Source organism: Columba livia, chromosome 3, assembly GCF_036013475.1.
Source record: "Columba livia isolate bColLiv1 breed racing homer chromosome 3, bColLiv1.pat.W.v2, whole genome shotgun sequence".
In the NCBI taxonomy this organism is placed as follows: domain Eukaryota; kingdom Metazoa; phylum Chordata; class Aves; order Columbiformes; family Columbidae; genus Columba; species Columba livia.
This window is the reverse complement of record NC_088604.1, coordinates 86,293,240-86,311,389: the sequence shown is the minus strand read 5'-3', so window position 1 is coordinate 86,311,389 and position 18,150 is coordinate 86,293,240. Positions and strand designations below refer to the sequence as shown.

General features: G+C 41.3%; 1 protein-coding gene across 12 annotated transcripts in view; it reads right to left on the bottom strand.

The window, feature by feature from the left end:
• The window catches only part of BIRC6 (baculoviral IAP repeat containing 6), a 185,547-nt gene extending 169,051 nt beyond the window's left edge, over positions 1 to 16,496 (bottom strand). For 8 of the 12 annotated variants that reach the window (XM_065057989.1, XM_065057997.1, XM_065057992.1 and 5 more), the window contains exons 1-2: positions 16,119 to 16,496; positions 630 to 811 (exon numbers count right to left, since the gene is read on the bottom strand). In XM_065057989.1, the coding sequence (XP_064914061.1) occupies positions 630 to 811; positions 16,119 to 16,371 (435 nt within the window). In that variant the 5' untranslated portion in view covers positions 16,372 to 16,496. The remainder of the gene's footprint in view (positions 1 to 629; positions 812 to 16,118) is intronic. The other 4 variants (XM_065057990.1, XM_065057998.1, XM_065057994.1 and 1 more) reach the window with 1 other exon arrangement.
• Positions 16,497 to 18,150: the final 1,654 nt, after the last annotated feature.

The following is an 18,150-nucleotide window of genomic DNA, read 5'->3' as shown; positions in this document are numbered from 1 at the left end:
CCTAAGCATTGCACTCTGAGGAAAAATGTATACACTAGATTCCCCCAAAGTTATACTAAATGCTTGGTTATATCGTCTTATGCCAGGAGGAACTGCATTAAAAAGGGAAGCCAGGTTTGCAGAGAAAAAAGCCTTTCATCAGAACACTGACCTTGGTAGAAAAGTTAGATTCCAACACTAAAACGTCACATGTAGCGACACCCTATTAGCTGATTTTAATTGACTTTTTTTCCCTGAAAGCCTAAAACAAAAACAAAACAAAAAAAAAAAACCCACAGCAAAACAAAAAAAAAAAAAAAATCAAGGATGTATAGCAGCCAAGATAGACTTCTAGAAGTGCATATAAATTCCATACATAACCACTGACAAAGCTCTGGAAATGAGTCCTTATTTCTGGTCACTAAAAAAGTTCTTCCATCTGAAATAACATGCTCTTGATGAGGCAATCTCTTATTTGTTTGAGATACAGGTAACTGCAAAAGGCTATTGCCCTATGACAGCTAACAACTATGAAAATTTTCCATTACATGCTGTTAATAGCACAGGAGAAACTCAGGGTCAAACGTCTGGTTTCAATATTTCTGACAGAGTTATTTATAAACTTTTTTTTTCCCCTTTCCACATCTTACCTCTGTAACTGGCAATTCAAGCTGAACCACATCATCTTGTTTTGAAACAGGCGTTTGCAGAGCTGTGTCTAACAGTAAGATACCATTGAGATCTTTCCTACATCCTACTGCATAATCATCCACAAAGATCACTTTATCCACAGCAGAGATATACTGACATTTCACCCGTCCACCTGGTTTAGCTATGAAGAGAAAGACAAAAAGCAAAATCCGATTAGAAAACAGCTTTTGTAAAAGACCTTTAATATCTGTTCTGGAAAGTAATGTAACACTTAAGCAAAATCTTTACTTCTAGAGATAATAAAAAAAGTAGTGTTTTAGCTACAACGGCTTTCAAACTTTTATATTCCCTATATTAACAAACAAACAAACAAAATCTATACAACCCATCGACAACTACAACCATTTTATTCCCATAATGGAAGCCATCATTCAATTCCTGCTCCTATGAGGGGGCCTAAAAAAGCGTTTTCAAGCCTAATGTGATAAACACCATTTCATCAGTCCAAACATACTCAAACTTCTGAAAACTAAGTACAGCATATAACGTGTGTCAACGCTACAGGCACTCCTTGAGAAACCAAGGTAATTTGCAGTGCTGCACACATGATGTCAGTAACAGGTTCGAGAAGCTTGTTGGGGGTGCAAGACAACTGTCAGCAGACAAACAAGGAAAGGCTGTGGCAATGGATATTATCCCCAGAAATGTTTAATGTTACTCGGAATTATTATGTGTATGACATGTCTAAGGCTGGATGGATTTTAAAATTAAATCCATGTAATATGCTACCTGTGTAGAAGGCAAATTGCTTTAATTCACAGGAAGTGCAAGCTGCTGCTACAGAAGAAGACTGTATGTATAAGTGTATGGACACACCATGCAAAGGACAAAGCTGAAATCACTGCATCATCAACACAGAGCTCTACTTGGTGCACAGGAACAGGAGTTTCATTACATTTTATATTAATCAAGTCCCATCCCTGTTCTGCTCTTTCCTCAGACACTGGGTACTGGTTTTATTACAAATAATTTAAAATCACCATTTAGCATACAGACAAATCATTCAGATAAAGACAGCTACATAATTCTGTTGTCTTCACACTTTTATACAGTTAAATACATATTTAAACTTCTCCAAATATAGGGCACATCAGTCTGAGCACACTGCATTTGTTGTATCCTCTCTTGAAAGCTCAGGTCAAGAATAGTTGTCAGCTGCCCTTCTCACCAAAATGTTGGAAACAATGACTCATATACTCTCAAAATATAGGACATACGCCTTTGCCTGCATGAAGTATACTGCAATTGCAATCATTGCTGTAACAGTTAGAAACACTTCAAGAGGCCTGGAATCACTTGATAGTTGTGAAGTTGTTAGTCCTAGCTCAACAAAAAAAGGTCCTCTGAATGGCAAATCAACTAGTTTCAAACTGTATTTTTGCCAATACGTTGGAGTTCCTCACACAAGACTTTCTAAAGACAACACAGCTGCAGGCAAGAGGGTAAGTCACTCTACAGAAAAATAACTGTTCAACAAAAATTCAAACACAAGTTTTAACATCTTCATTAGTTTCAACAATGTACAGTATCTATTACGCAAATAAACGGAAAGGTATCTGATGCCCTAAATTAGAAACCTCAGTAGATTCACATGGTGATTGCAGTCTATTCAGTGTGATTCAAGTGATGGATCGCCTCAGGATACTTTTTTCTCCTTCCCAGAGAAGACGGGAGAAGCAGCTCACCTTTTCTCGCAGTGCCAACCACCCTTATTTTATCATTTCTGTAGTGAAGTTAGGGAAATTTCATGTCTAAACCATAAAATGGCTAACTAATATCCTCTGTGTAAGTAGTCACAAGTTTTAGGTGCCAATGAAGATTACTAATGAGGTAGATAACAAAATAATTCTGGTCCGTTAAGAAAGAAAACAAAAAGTTATAACTACAGCACAAAATACATTGCCTAGCAGCTGTGATTCTCACTGTGCTGGTTAATACTTTGGTTGGTTACATTAACAGAAAGACTTTGGCCAAACTATCTCTAGAAAGTTATTTACAGTTGCCAGCTGTATTTTATTCAAAGCATGATGGAGCTTCAAGGCAATGACTGAATCAACATTTAGTGTCATTCCAACACCCTGGGAAACACAGCTGACTGGTTTACACTTTGAATAGCCTCTGAACTGTTCACAAGCTATTTTGCAAACTTAGGAGTTTAATTTTGAAGTTCAGAAAACACATTTCAAGATGGTTCTGCAGCTAGTAACAAATGATATTATACTTTACATATGGCTGGCCACATGATTAAAACAGTAGGTTGAGAACCGGGAAACTGAAGAATTTAGAAGTCACCGCTATAGAAGAAGTCACCACTTTAGAAGAAATGCCTAAAAAGTTTAATCATCCTCAAAGCACTGTCAAAAGGGTCCTTTCTAACTCAGGATCAAGGTTTTACAATGTGCAAAATTACTCAGACTGGTATCCTTTGAAAAAATCTACTGGTGGCATTAGAACATTATGTCCTGGCTATCCAGCTTGGCTAAGTTTACTAGCAATAAGTAGAGATCTACAACTTCATAAGTCACAGTTCAAAAGTTTCACATAAACTCACTAAATGACTTAAGCCAGATCATTAAAATCCAATTTTTATCCCCATTTTAGCCCTAGTTCCTTCAGTTGTAATTTATTTTGGGTGCTGGAAGGAGAAACAATCAAAGTTTTTAACAATTTTGCTTTTCAGTGTTGGCGCAAGTGGATCCTAACTTCTCCCAATATCTCCAGTGTATCTGTCCAGGATTAAAACCAAAACAACTCGCAAGGAAGTCATTAAGCGTTTTGTAAGTTCCTATAAGAAAACCTGACAGGCTGCCAGCTTGCTAGAAGTGCAAGCCCAATAGCATACTACAATATGGCATGTCACCTATAGCAATCTTAGAACGAGCAACCTGAAAACTTAAACCAAAAGCAAATAAACATCAGATTGCAGAAATTAAGAATTTGAGAATTTGAACATCCTCCTTCCGTCTTTGTTTCAAAGAATACAGAACAGAGATTAGCAGTTTCCTGTGATCAAAATTTGACCTACAAAAAATATTACAAAAAAAAAAGCTTATCTGGAGAATATATAACAGTCTAAGCAGCATCTATTGGGCCCCCTTTTCTGCAGTCATTAAGATGAAACAAACTAATTAGAGAATTAGCCTCCCATTTCAAGAAGTAGACAAATGGAAAAGTTTGTCTCCGTTTCTCTACTATAGATAGCTTTAGCCTAAAAGCTTTAGAGCTGAAGAGAAAGTGGCTGTCACCTGAATATACATGGCCACCATCATAAAGAAATGTAGGTTAATGTTGATAGTAACACCTTTGATCTTTTCAATTACTGAAAAAAAAGATAATTTGCCTTGAAAACTGCTAGCCAGTAATGGTACTAAAACATATCATAAAGTCAGCAATTCTCTTGACAAGAAGCTCCCAATGCACAGCACACAAAAAAAACCCCAAATAGTTTCTAGATGATGGTGAATTAATACTTTTATCTTCAGCTATAAAGTGAGAGTGGTACACACGCGCATCATAGCACTAATTCCATAATGCTAAGATCCAAGACCAAGCAAATACCTAAAGGAACAACCATAACTTTGACCTGTGAATGCAACTAGGTCTTTAGATTAAGAATTAAGGTAAGATTTTTTTGAGAAACAGAAATCCCATCAGCCCAGCAAAATGCACACATGATGTGCACTGATACAAGTTTTTGCACTTTCAATTTAAATGAGAATATCCAAACAGTATCTCAGCACCCATTTCAAACCATGAGAAGATAAATGGAAGAAGTTTCAGGAGATTAAAAGCTCTATCTATTCTATTAACTTTGTATCATTAGATTTGAACAGCAAGATATTTAAAGGCAAGAGAATCCCAAAACTCAAGAAAAGAGAGGGGTACAACTGTAGAAATCCTTAATATTCACTGTTAAAATTAAAAATAAATTCTTAATTTTCCCCTTTCTATTGTGAAGTGTGGGTACAAAGCTTGAAGTTTAGGAGACATCATCATGTATGGTAATATGCTGTGTGAAATTCTCCTTCCAGAAGTCAGGCTAGCAGACAGAAAAACTATCCTTGCCATTAAGACAAAAATGCTTCTTGCCAGGACATTGCTCAGCTACTTCTCACACATTTTTCACATGTACCTGGGATTAAAAAAACACATGTACCAGTTGTCCTCATTTGTTGTAAGGTAAGTACCTTTCCTATTGCTACGGTTTCACATAATCATAAAAACAACTAAAAAATGCAGCTAGGAAGCATAATATCTCATTATATGCTACCTAAGTAACACAAGTTTGCCAAGGCAAGTATATCAGAACACTTGCAGCTTGAGGAAATTCACACTACAAATAAACACCTATCTTAAATTTTAACTTGCTGTCATAACTTGCTGTACTTGCAGGAAACTACTTTGAACTAATACTACACAAAATCACAACTATGGATTAGTTGCAAAGGGTAACATTTTCACAGAGAAGAGGACAAAAAGCAACGACTGCAAGTTCTGGTTTAAAAATTACAAAGTTGTCTCTAAATTGTTTTACATCAGTGGCTCCCAAAGGAAACAAAGACATGGTGGTTATGACCGTTTGGGAACACAAGATGGCTATGACATGGCCAAACCAGGCCATGACTGCTCATCATTGCTGAATTTATCAGGTACAGATTCTCTCTTGTTCCTCCTCTTCTCCTCCTCACCTACATTTTCAGAGGAAACTTCAGCAGTGCAGTTTCATCTTCCAAGTCCAGGCCAAGCCCCTTCTTAGCTCTAAACATCACCTCAGCAAAGCACTCTGCTGCCACCAGGAAGACACTCCAAGGGTCCCTCCTTTCCTAAAACAAGAGCACTCTCAGACTTGAGGAAAAGATGGAAAGGAATTCATTGGATGAAAACAAGTTCAAGTTGTTTCTTTAGATGAATGATACAGACCGGCCTAAACCAGCTATACACAAGCAACATTTTCTCTTCTAGATTTCACTACACACACACACCTCCATCTGACATATCACCTGGACAAGCAGTCCAAAATGACTGAATAAAGCATAGACACATCCAGAGCTGAAACAGGAAAGAAAATGAGAACTGTTCTCCAAACAGAAAAAATGCTAAAGGCAGCAGAAATACCCAGCTTAACATAACAAAGCACCTTGAAACTCCCTTATTTGCCAAAACCGGATATAGGTAATCAAGACATACGATCCACAGTTTATCTTTTCCTTTAGCAACAAACACAACAGAATTGTTTCAGAATCAGTTTCATTATATGATAGCTGGTTCTAACAATCCTTATTAGAGTAGGAAGATGCATTATCTGGGCCAAAGCATTGGAGACTGCCACATGAATATTAACTAGATGTGTCTGATCAAGCAACTAAGAACAGAAGCTGACATTAACACTTAAAAGGTTCCAGGATATAAACAAAAACTGACTAAGATCAGGGGAGTTCATATCTCACTAGCTTTGCAGGCACAGGGTCATCTTCCACTCTACAGACTTAAACCAAGACTGAATCAGCAGGAAGACACTGGTGAGCTCTTTGTGCCCACGCTCTTTCTGTTGTTTCAGATCTCCATGTATCTAACCTCACTGTTGCCTTGCACACTGTACAGAACACAATGGCTCACAGAACTTTATACCATTATCCCAAGAACAAATTATGAAAGCTTTCACAAGGTATTCTACAATCCTTCTGGCAAACTCAGGTAAATTGTGAAAATTTAAATCCCTGCAATTCTCTTGTAAACACCTCAGGGAGAACAGTGTCTTCTTCAAAATTTTTCTCAAAGTGAAAAACTATGATTAAAAGTGTTTAGGAAAGATGTCTCTCAGAAATTGCAGACAGATTCCATAGCATCCACCCAGAAGCAGAGGCAGGCAAGGAATACCTCACAGCTCACCAACAGGAAGTTCCCGCTCTTCAAGAGAAATTCCCATCACAGCATTTGACAACAAAGAAACTTTGCCAGATGAAATTTTACCAACAGTTCCTCTTTTTGTCAGTAAAGTGGGTAAAGCACCTGTGTCCACCCACTATGTATCCTGCAGTCTCTGTAACAGGAGAAAACATCTCCAGTTATGGCACTTTTTAAACTCCCAAGACTGTTTGGCAGGAAATGGTTTAGCTTCCCCCTGCTGCCACCAAGCCCCAATATTATAAGAAGCTTCCAAAATATCAAGCTGGGAGAAGCAGAAAGTTCTCAAAAGCAGACGGGTGGGCTACAAGGCAAGTGAAAAACTGGCTAGACTTTCATGTGTCAAGTTCAACACCTACCTGGCAGACAGTTATGAATGGCATTCAGCAAAGCTTGGTACAGTTTATTGTCTTCATCAATGGCTTGAATGATGGGACAGACTGCACCTTTTGCAAGACTGGATGACACCAATCGGGAGGCGACTGAGGGCAACCGATGTATTAAATGGCAGGGCTGTCTTTTAAAAGGATCTCAAAAAGTCAAAGAAATAGCTTGACACAAATCTCCTGGAGTTCAAAGACATGCAAAGTCCTGCATCTGGTACAGAATATAACCCCATACATGAACAGAAGCTGGGGACCAACTGTCTAGATGGCAACCGGAAAGAAAAAACTCAGGAATCCTGATGGACAGGCTGAACAAGAGGCAGCAATGCATCCCTGCAGCAACAATCTGCTACCATGCAGGGAATCACCCAGGCAGTACATCAGGGAGCAGCCTTGTCTCCTCCACTCAGGAATTTTGAGCCCACATCCAGAATACCAAGTCTGGCTTTGGTCCTCAATCTGAGATACCAGCACATATATAAAAGTCCCACAAAGGGGTAATAATTAAAGGGCTGGAGCATACAACAGGAAAATAAATACTGAGATAACTGGGCTTGTTTGAAATGCAGAAAAAAGGGTTTAGGAGGAAATCTAACAGCAGGCTTCCATTACTGTAGCAGTAGTTTGACAGCTATGTTAAAACTGCTGAGTTACTACCTATCTTTCTCTTTTTGACAGTACTTTGAAGGATATACAACCCTGAACACAGAAGCAACCAAACCAGATTCAGAGGAAAACCTGCACAAGCCCACATTTTGTCCAAGACAGTGGTCTAAATCAAGTGGTTAGTGAAGAATTTAAGAAAGGCTATGTATACAATGGTACTTTCCTGCAACACTCAGCCCCTGCTAGTTCATGCTCAGGGACCTTCAGAGCTAAAAGTGATTCTTTTTATGTATAATTATCTTTGATAGGTTGTTCTTCCATTAGTTTGTCCAACACTGTTGTACTTCCACAAGCCTGTACTTCCAACATGTGTACTTCCTCAATGTTCTGTAGCCAGGACCTCCATACTTTTACTGTTTCTCAGTTACTTCTTCTGATGCCCTCAGCTCTTATACTAGAAGAGACAATCAACTCCAAATTTACATTTTTTACACATTCAGAATTTGCCTCTCTCACTGTCTTACCTCTCCATTCCAAATCATCCCCACCACCATCTTTAACAAGTTGAATGCTGTCTCACATACATTAACAATCCACACCTTCTGTTTCTACTTCTTTTATACTTTTTTTGAGATGGAAATATCAAAATTACACACATAGAGGCACTGAAATGGACTTATATTCTCAGCTGGGTTCTTGACAACTTCTCTAGTAACTGCTTATACGACAACTCCTGAGACTTTAGCTGGTATTTCACCTTTCTAGCACAACTCCAAGATCTCATTCTGGTATTATGAGTCAGTTAAGAGCCCAGTACAGCAGGCTCCAAATCCTCTAAGTTCTTATGAGTACTTCAGATGAATTAAATGCATCCTGATGTTCTGCTAACAACTGCTTCTACACAGGAAAGCTGAAGTAGAACAGACTAGATCCATTAATGCTTGTTTTGTTTAAAAGTGAAACTATTCTTTAGGACACCTTTTCAAATTCTTTAGAGAAGGTGGCAAAACTAAAGGACCTTGCATGTTTAAGACATCTATCTGCAGCACAGGAATACTTGAACATGGTGACTATATTAAGTTTAACTTTAGTTCTGTCACTAAAAGTGGACATTCAGAAAAGCTCACTTAAGCCTTATATAAGACTGGTCTTGCCAGGCTCCTTCTATAGGTAACGGGAAGCAGGTTCCTCCAAAAGTTCAGAGTAAGGACTCTTCCTTTCTCTGTACTGAATGGATAGGGAACCTAAGATTAGTTGTTGACAAAACTAATCTTGTTAATTTTGACTTATAAAAGCTACAGAAAACTGAAAAACAAACAGACAAAACAGCCACACTATTAAAAAAAGCCTATCAAGCAGTGTTGCATGTCATCAGTTACATCACAACATGAATCTAGGATCTTGTAGAAGGCAGGTCAACTAAGTCTGCCACAGCATCTCCACAATAGCCACAGCGCCTTCTTGCTCGCCAGTAAAACACTCCCTATCTTCCCACTCTTCACTGCTACCTCCCCAGCTCCCCACTTCCCTAATCCTTTCTAACCCTTTCCCCATTGTCATCCAGCTACTCCATCATAGCTCTCAGTCCCATCCTCACTCTCACAGCTCTTCCTTCTCATAAGGAGTTTTTCATGATAGAGTCTCTGTGACCTCTCACCCAATAAACAGTTTATCAAACTCTTTTCCTACAGCTGCCAAATGCTCAGATGAGGTCCTATTTGCTTCACACTCAGGTCAGGAGAGTGCAGTGGATCAGATTCCCTCCATAAACTGTGCAGGGGCCTCAAGAACTGCCAACACACTGTATACCATGCAAGCCTTCATTAACCGGCACTTCAGACTGGATATGTGTTTTCACTAATGTTACTAATTTTCAAGACTACTTAACTGATACAGAAATTCCCTCCTAAGTTACACCTTAAAAAAATTATCAATAAAATAGTGTTTACATTAATGTGACAGTGATTATTTCCATGATTTTACACTTTTAACGCAAGCTGTAAAACAAAAGCTGCTTTTTCTCCCCTGCTTCTTGTGCAGCATCCTTATCTGCTCCTTCCCCTACCATACATGCAAATCTTCAAAATAAATGTTTTGCATATACGGGACTTCCTGCCTAATTTTTGACTAGCAGCGTGCACTAGATCCTTAACAAATCTTCATACCCTTCCCAAAGCCAAGGCAGCAAAGAAATTGGGCAAATACACAATCCACTATTTGACTCCACAAAAAAAACCAAAAGAAGCTGCAAGTTTTGGTATCCAGATGCACTTCACAAATGGAAGAAATAAGGACAACTGGCTGTTCTTTCCTGAACTGTCTACTCAGTAATAAGCACTCACCTGGTGACTGCAAGCAGCCATTGTAATTAAGTGAGCATTAACTATTTAAAGGACAGCTTTCCAACAGCAGAAAGCAATACTGCAGCATCACTTAGGAACCATCAGGACAGTGAATGGATCCATGTGTACATTTTTAAATTAAATTATGTCAAGGAGCTACTGATTCCAGTGGAATAGGCAACATCCAACAAGCTATCTCATAACATGACCTAGGACAGACTGAGATGCTCAAAAGTTGTCCACGAGTCCACATGGTTGTAAGCCTAATCACCACCTCCAAGACAGTCTAAGAAGCATTTTTGAAGTATGTCATGCTGTTCAGGGGAAACTAAAGAATCCTTGTAACAGCAAGGATGTGCAGCTTTGTTTCCTGATTTGAAAGAAACTCAGAAATACAACCTGAAATAACAGATCAGGACCACATTAAAAAAACCCAGACATAATAGCTATTAAAAGCTTGAAAGAAACAACTAAGGTGAATCTTCAGCCTAGGACAGATTTTTCTTATACTCTGCCTCATAAAATCCTAGATGTTTAATTTCACTTAAGCTCAAGTTATGGAGATTAATGCAATAGTAAGCATAAAAATATTTTATAAACACTATAACTAAAGACTCAGAAAGAGGTTCTACTGAGACAGCTAACATTACTGTTGGCTGCTAGAAAAGACCAATTATAGGACAGCAGAGCACACTAAATCCAAACCATTGATGACCATGATGTTCAGAATAGTAAAAAGATTGGAGCTTCTGAAGATTACTAAGCTGGGCAATCCAAAGCAAAAATGTTCTCCATGTTTGCATTACTTCAAGTCCATCTGAGATTTACCTGCTTTTTCTCATAATGTTCTGGACTTGAACTAATCAATTCTATCTGCCAGAACATATTTCTGCCAAGTTTCTTCTAAATTTTATGTGATGCAGTACGCAACATGATTGGTAGCTGAGCTGAAGGGTTTATCACATAAACATATTAAAAGCTGTATTGACCAAAGCTGGACCACAATCAGCACTGAAGCTAAAAGTTAGTATTTTCCTGAGGATTCTTCATATCAATTATGAATACCTTAGCTACTTGTGAGGTGGAACAGGGGAGGAAGTCAAGGTTCAAATCCCTGATGCAGAGCACAGTAATTCCTCTTCGGGACAGTAAGAAACATTTCAAGATAAATCTTCCTGCAGAAGACCTTTTTCAGAGTCCATTTGCAGAGAGCTAGACAATTTCTGATTATCTGACCTTAAAGAATTCTGCAGCCTTTAATAATACAGCACTACTGTTCCATTGACAACCATGAATCCATCAGTCCAAATATGAATGATCTGGCAATAAAATAAAAAAATATTGTGGTATCTTGCCTTGCAACTTAACATATGCCTGCCTTGCTTTCTATTGTTACTTCTGGGATCCCTGCAATAAGCACAGTAATGCAAACAACCCTTTAAACGCATGCAAAGAGATCTCTATTCTTACTCTTTTTTTAGCTTCTGCAGAAGATAATCCAGATGTGCTTCCAAAGAGCCTGGAAATAGCAATTAACAGCATCTTGACAGCCTGGCAAGATGCATAACAAGTAAGAAGGGATATCTGACATACTCTGATTAGCAGAACAAATGGAGTACACAGAGATCTAGAGTCCTTATTAGTATCAAATACTGAGCTCAAATCTAACAATTGTCCTATTTTGTTTTTTCCAGTGCTTAAGGCTCCTCATGAATGACCTTAAAATCACATAAATCAATAGAACGATCTCTTTGAGAAGCATTTTACCCAGATTAGCATTGTCAACCACGTATACTCAAGGGCAAGGGGGGCTGTAGCAGATCACTAGATGTTTGACAGTACTCCCCATGCAATGAGAAAAAAAAAAACAAGGATAAAATTCCATTAATAGCAACGACCTTCATAATTAATATTTTTGTATCTCATAATTGAACAAATTAAAATATGAGCCAAGAAGACAAAGAAACTTGCCTCAATTCTGAGGAATGAAGAAGACAACTTGAGCAGTATTACCACAGTGAGCTTGAAACAGTTGAAATTGATGATGATGATGATGTCTTCAAATAATTCAAGCCTAGAACTGGATGTGAGAGTACCTCAACAGTTTCTTCCTAGAGATTATGAGAAGTGTACACTCCCTCTACAACTTCCAAGCTACAAAAAAGCATCTTTTCTTCTTGTTTTGCCTCCTGCATCACATGGAAAGGAGTCAAAGAGAAACAGAACCGGACATCCATTGATAGATTTCCAAGTCTCCGTAATTCAAAATGATCCAGCTGAAGACAAACAGGACTTCCCAAAAGGGAACACTGACAAGTAGACAATGGTGTTGAACTTGCTGGCATAGGTGAGCCCCCTCGGCTGGGATCTATTTCCTTCTACATTCTTCTCTTGGAGGAACAGCAGTTTAGGGCCTCTGGTGATAATGCAGACTCTGTTTCCCCTACAGGAACTCGTACATACATGCAATGAACACATCCTTCCCTCTATGGATTCAGAAGTCTGTATTTTAATTACTGTTAGGGCCTCTCTAGAAATTTAGAAGGCTTTAGCTATGAAACAGTATGCATTTTCACAAACAAGACTCTGAAGCTATTGCTATGCCAAGTTAATCTAGAAAAACGTACAGAAACATTCAAGATGGTCACTTTCCACCTGACAGTACATTTCAGTTTCTTATTGTGTTCCTGGCCAAGCTTCTCTGGGAATTACAGCACTCTCCCAGTTCAAGGAGTTTTCTTATTTTACTTGTAAATAGAAGGAACTGATAAATCAAACATCGCTAGGAACACTAAGAGAGTCACTCCATATTCTGAAAATTTGGTTTGATTCTCTGGATTTTTTCTGTTTATTTTTTTAGGCAAAAGCTTATTCCTTAGTGCTGTGTTTGGAGATTGATCATTCATACTCTTTGGCTACCAGTGTTCAACTTGAAACTGAACGTATAGAAATATTTAAATGCCTAAGAAGGAAAATAAAGTACTTGATGACAGATTCAAAACTTGTCCTGACCTACTACTACTAGCAAACACAGAGAAATACATAATATCCAGTAATCACAAGAATTGTCCTTGCACTTCCAGTCTGGCTCTCTGAAGTGCATGGTGTGTATGCAACAGCCGTAGCAGAATAAAAATCTCATGACCAGGTAAAACAAATATCAGTCTTAAAGGGCCACCTCATTTTCCCCATACCAACGGTGCTCTTACTACCATGCTCTGGGCTGTTGCAAATGACCACCTGGCCCTCTTGAATAGGCCTACAGTGCCCACACAAGATACACATTAAACACAAACACACACTTTGAAGAGATAGATCTGATGAAGATTCAGCATGGTACAATAATAATCATAACCCACAGTGGATTCCTACAGTTTGGGCTCAGAAGAACAATCCCTGGATAAGGACGTACATCACACCAATGATGCTCACACGAAAAACTGAAGCATACAGACCAGAGACAACATGCTCACATTTGGACCTGATCTATAACCGCACTGTCTTTTGGCTGTGAATCCTTTGTCTTGCTCTTTTACACAACACAGCAAGCAATCTGCATTTACATTCTAAGGAAGGCAGGCAGCCTCCACTGCTCTACCAGATTCAGTATTCCACAGGTTCAGTCTTTTCACTGAGAAAGAGCTCAAAGCTTAACGTATTGCTGCAGTGAACTGCAAATAAAAGCGACACTGAGGCTTGGTGGTGTTTCCCTCTCTCCCCCCTCTCCATCCCTTGACAAGGGATCTGCTCTGCTTTCTAGAAAGTGAGGCCTGCAATGTTTTGTTTTCCCTTGGGTAATGAGCAACAGCATTTCTGTCCAATACAAATCTTTTGGCAGGGCTAAAGACCTGCAGCCCCAGTTACCAAAGAGGACAAGCAGTCTCCCAAGAGAAGCAGTTTTAATTCCTAGGGACTCTACTTTTAGTCATAGCACCAGAACTCCTTGAAGTAACAATATCCTTTGACCTGTCATTTATGGCAGGGGAGGGAGCAGGGACAGAGTTGATCTACAGGTCTGAGCGTCCAACTGTTACTCTGCTACATTAAAAGAGCTCACACTGTACAAAGCAGGCAGATACCAGAGAACAGTTGAATTCCCTCTTCCTCATCTTCTCAAAGGGCTGAAGAGGGAGAGAACAACAGTGAACACGGTTGCTAACAGCCCAAACAGACACCAGCTGCTGAGATGAACCAGACTTCTGACACATCAGTCTGAATCAGGAAACTGATTTAAAGTTTATTAAAACTAAACTAAGGTTATATTTTTTTCCCCAGTAATGTAATCATCAGCTATATTACACAGATAAAATCTGGGTAGATTACAAGCAATTTTGTTGTTTCATGTGAGGAGGAGTAGAATCCACCTTTTACAGTCATGCAGCCACAGAGAAGGCTGACACTGAAGGAAGTATACGTGACTGTACATGGCAGCGGCAAAGCAATACATTATTTTTAAATAGTTACTATTTAGGGGAGAACTACCATGAGCGTTTTGAATACTAAATCAAATCCCTTGCAAGTATTATATCACAGAAAAGTGTAAAACAACAGCTTAGGCTTTGATTCACCACTCACTTCTTTTTCTGTTCATGGGAATTAAATATCTCCTACACAGACAACCAATTACAAATTAAGTCCTCAATTTATGCCCAATTCACTTACAACTTAAAAGCAACTCTCAAAATTCTGGAAATAGCTTGAAGAAAAGTACAAAATGAAGTTATTAATTTTAAAAAAAAAGCACTTTAGGAGATAACAGTAGAATAAAGGGAATTATAAAAGCAGAGTGATCTGAATTCTGAACAAAGCAGGAAACACCACACAGGAGTCTCATTTTCAATAAAAACAACTGACAACAAAAGCAGCTGACTCCTTCTTAATAATTCCACAACACTTTTTTTTATATTGTCCCAAACACTTAACCTTTGCACTTTACAATGTACCAACTTTGATTTATGAAAGGAAATCACTGTTTTTTGTCCTGTTCTCTTCAGTTTGACATTGTAATACAGTTGCTCGTTTTCAAGGTGAAAGTATCCATGTTGCCCAGACTATGGCATCTCCGTACATTTCTCGACATTACTATACCACATGCAGGTGGCAAACATCAACCTTTCACTACCACCACTCAGCAAAGCTAGATCTTATCAGCAACACATAACTGTAAGGAGAACCTGAACATGGAAATGCACAACTAGCAAGAGGCGTATCTTGCTGTGCCAAGGGCTGGTCTCACCACATACCAAATAACCCTTCCTACCCCTTGGCAATATTCTGACCAGTACCACAGTTTAAGAACCATTCATGAAGGAGAGACAGAAGCTGTTAATGGCATATAGACCTTTTTCTACAGAGCTAGTTTGTTAGGAGCGTAAAAACATTAACGGGCAACAAAGAAAGTTGCTTCACAGTTTCAGTTATAGAGATGCTACAGTCTCAGCCTCCACGAAGTCAGTATGCAGTCATGCCTCTTTAACATAATAGCAAGGATCCTGTTACTAGCATCAGTCAAGATACTCAGGAGCCTGAAGAACTACACAAGTAATTGTGAAAATGTACTATCAACTAACTTTATGACGGATACTGATCTTAAATAATTCTGAGCTAGAAGATAAATGACACTATTAAGAAATAAGCCTTCTTAACAAACGCATTGATTAAGGCTCAATAAATAAATTACTACAGTATCACATATCAATAAGAACTAGAACTATGCCTATTGTTCATAGCATGGTTTTCTAACATTTAGAAGGTTCAGCGTTATGTCATTCACAAGAACACCTGAGAAAATCAAATAAAAAAAATGCAAGCGTATACATCATAGTCTTCCATCCCCATTTAATCTTTCAGCAGCCACAGAAATACATTTTACCAAGGAAAATCACCTCAGTGCTGCCTACATGAGCGTGTCGTGGGAACCGTTGAGGCTTGAAGAACAAGAAGGGGTGAAGAGCAGCCAGAGGCAGCCCCGCGGCAGCGAGAGCCCGAACCAAGCCCGGCCTCTCCCCGCAGAAACCCCTCGCCCGCCATGACACCTGTTTTGAGGCGAGCCTCCGGCCCGCCCCCCCCCGCGGCTCCGCAGCGCCGCGATCGTGACCCGCAGCCGCCCTGGGCGCTGCCACGGCCCGCTTCTCCCGCCGCCCGGGCCGCGGCCGCGGGGCCCGGCAGGCCGCGGGGGCCCCGCGCTCACCGTTGAGAGCCGAGGCCTGCAGCGTGGCCCCCGAGGTGCCGTCGATGACTTTGATGGCGCCGCGAGCGGTCACGGCCAGGATGGCGTTGAGCGCCGGGTGGTAGCACAGGCTGCAGAGCCCGTCGGCGTCGCAGCGCAGGCAGCCGTCCCGCAGCAGCAGCCACTCGCAGGAGCCCGGCCCGGCCGACACCGGCCCGGGCCCGGGCCCAGCCGGCGGCGCCGCCGCCGAAGAGCAGGAGGCCGCCGCAGCCATCTTGCCGGCCGCTGCCGCCGCCGCCCTCAGGACAAGAGGCCCGGGGGGAGCCGCTCACTGACAGTCCCTAGAGCCGCCGCCGCCGCCAGTCACCATCCGGGTCCGGGGAGAGGGGGAAAGGGAGAGCGCCAGCGTGAGCAGGAAGTGACACAACCGCGCCGGATGCGGAACGGCCCGCCGGCCTGACAGTGTGTGTGGGGGAGGGGGGAGGAGAAGCCAGGGCCGCTCCTCACGGAGAAGGGCGGGGCGCCAGGGACGGGGGCGGGGCTCCGCTGCGCGCGCGCGGCCGCGTCTTCTCCCTCCCTCCGCCACGCGCGTGCGGCGGCGGGTACCCGCCCCCTTGCGCGCGGCCCGGGCGGCGCGGCGGCCCCTCCGTGCGCGCTCGGGCACGGCCCCGCGGGTGCCGGCGCAACAAGCGGGGCCGGAGCGGGCCGCCCCGCGCGGGCTCGGCCTCGGCCGTGCCGGCAGAGAGGTGGCGGCGGTGCCGGGCCCGGCCCGAGGCCGGCGGCGGAAGGTGTCAGCCGCAGGGCGGGCGGCCGGTCCTGGGAGGAGTCGGCGTCGTTTCTCTGTTCTGGCTGCGTTCCCTGCAGGGCCCGAGCGCGCCCAGCCGGCCCTCCCGCCTCGGGGGCACCGGAGCGGGGATTTCATTTGCCTGCCCCGGCTCTGAGGCTCTTCTGTGCTTTGTGAGTCATGTGGGAGACCCCTTGATGAAGTTGCCTCCAGCTTTGGTACCAAGTGGAAAAGCGCTTGTCTGCTGCAGCCTGCCTTCGGAACCAACTCGGCCCCTGGAGAGGGTGTCCCGGCCGGGGCTCCGTCATTCCGGCGGGGCGGGGTTGACGTGGGGGGTCCCCTGTGTAAATACCACGGCTCAAGAATGAGTTGTTCACCCCAAATAGAAGAGAGGTGGTTGTTCTACTGATGAGAGCATTCTTGGTGTGAAGCAGTATTCACTATGCTTCAAAATGACATAACTATGATAAAACCTTTTGTATTGTTCCTTTTCACCCACTAGAATAACAACTTGTATACCCAAGACCACCTGTAGGCATTCTTTAAGTAGCGCGTTCTGCAAAAATATTTGAGAAAGCTTTTAGGTAACTGATGGTCTTAAATATAACGAAGTTTCAAATACAACGTTTCTTACAGAAGAGTATTTTTATTAGGACAGGCTGCTGTAGCAGGGAAATAATTTCAGCGATAGTGTCTCTGTGAAGAAAACACACACAGCAAAACAACCACACCAAAAGCGTGTGGGTATGAATACCACCCAGGCTATATCAAAATTGTCCTGAGGGCAAAATAAGCAAGCTTTTAAGCTTGCTTCACCACTTCAAGCGAAACATTAAAGACCAAAAAGGGTAGTGACAAAACTTAAAGCAGATCTGAAGCTCTATGTCTTCTCCACTTCAAAGCAATTGATTTCATATACTCTTCAAGCAGGTGCAACTTTTCTGATAGGCAGCAGAGTAGGTCTGATGGGTAGGAGATGGAAAAAGCCACGTGCACACACATGGATTTAGCTATTCTATACAGAAAATTGTTCAAAGACCGTGACTTACTAAGGTATGATATCCATGTCTCTACCTTGAAATGAGGTGTTGCACCTTGTAAAGGGAACTTTTTGCTAGATGAATGTGCTTCAAATTTCCAGCTTTGACAGACAAAAATAGTGTATATATATATATAAAATCACAAAAACTTATAGGCTCACAGCTTGAGATTGATGACATATATAGAAATAGAGATGTGTCTAAATTCAGTGAATATAAATGAGCTTCA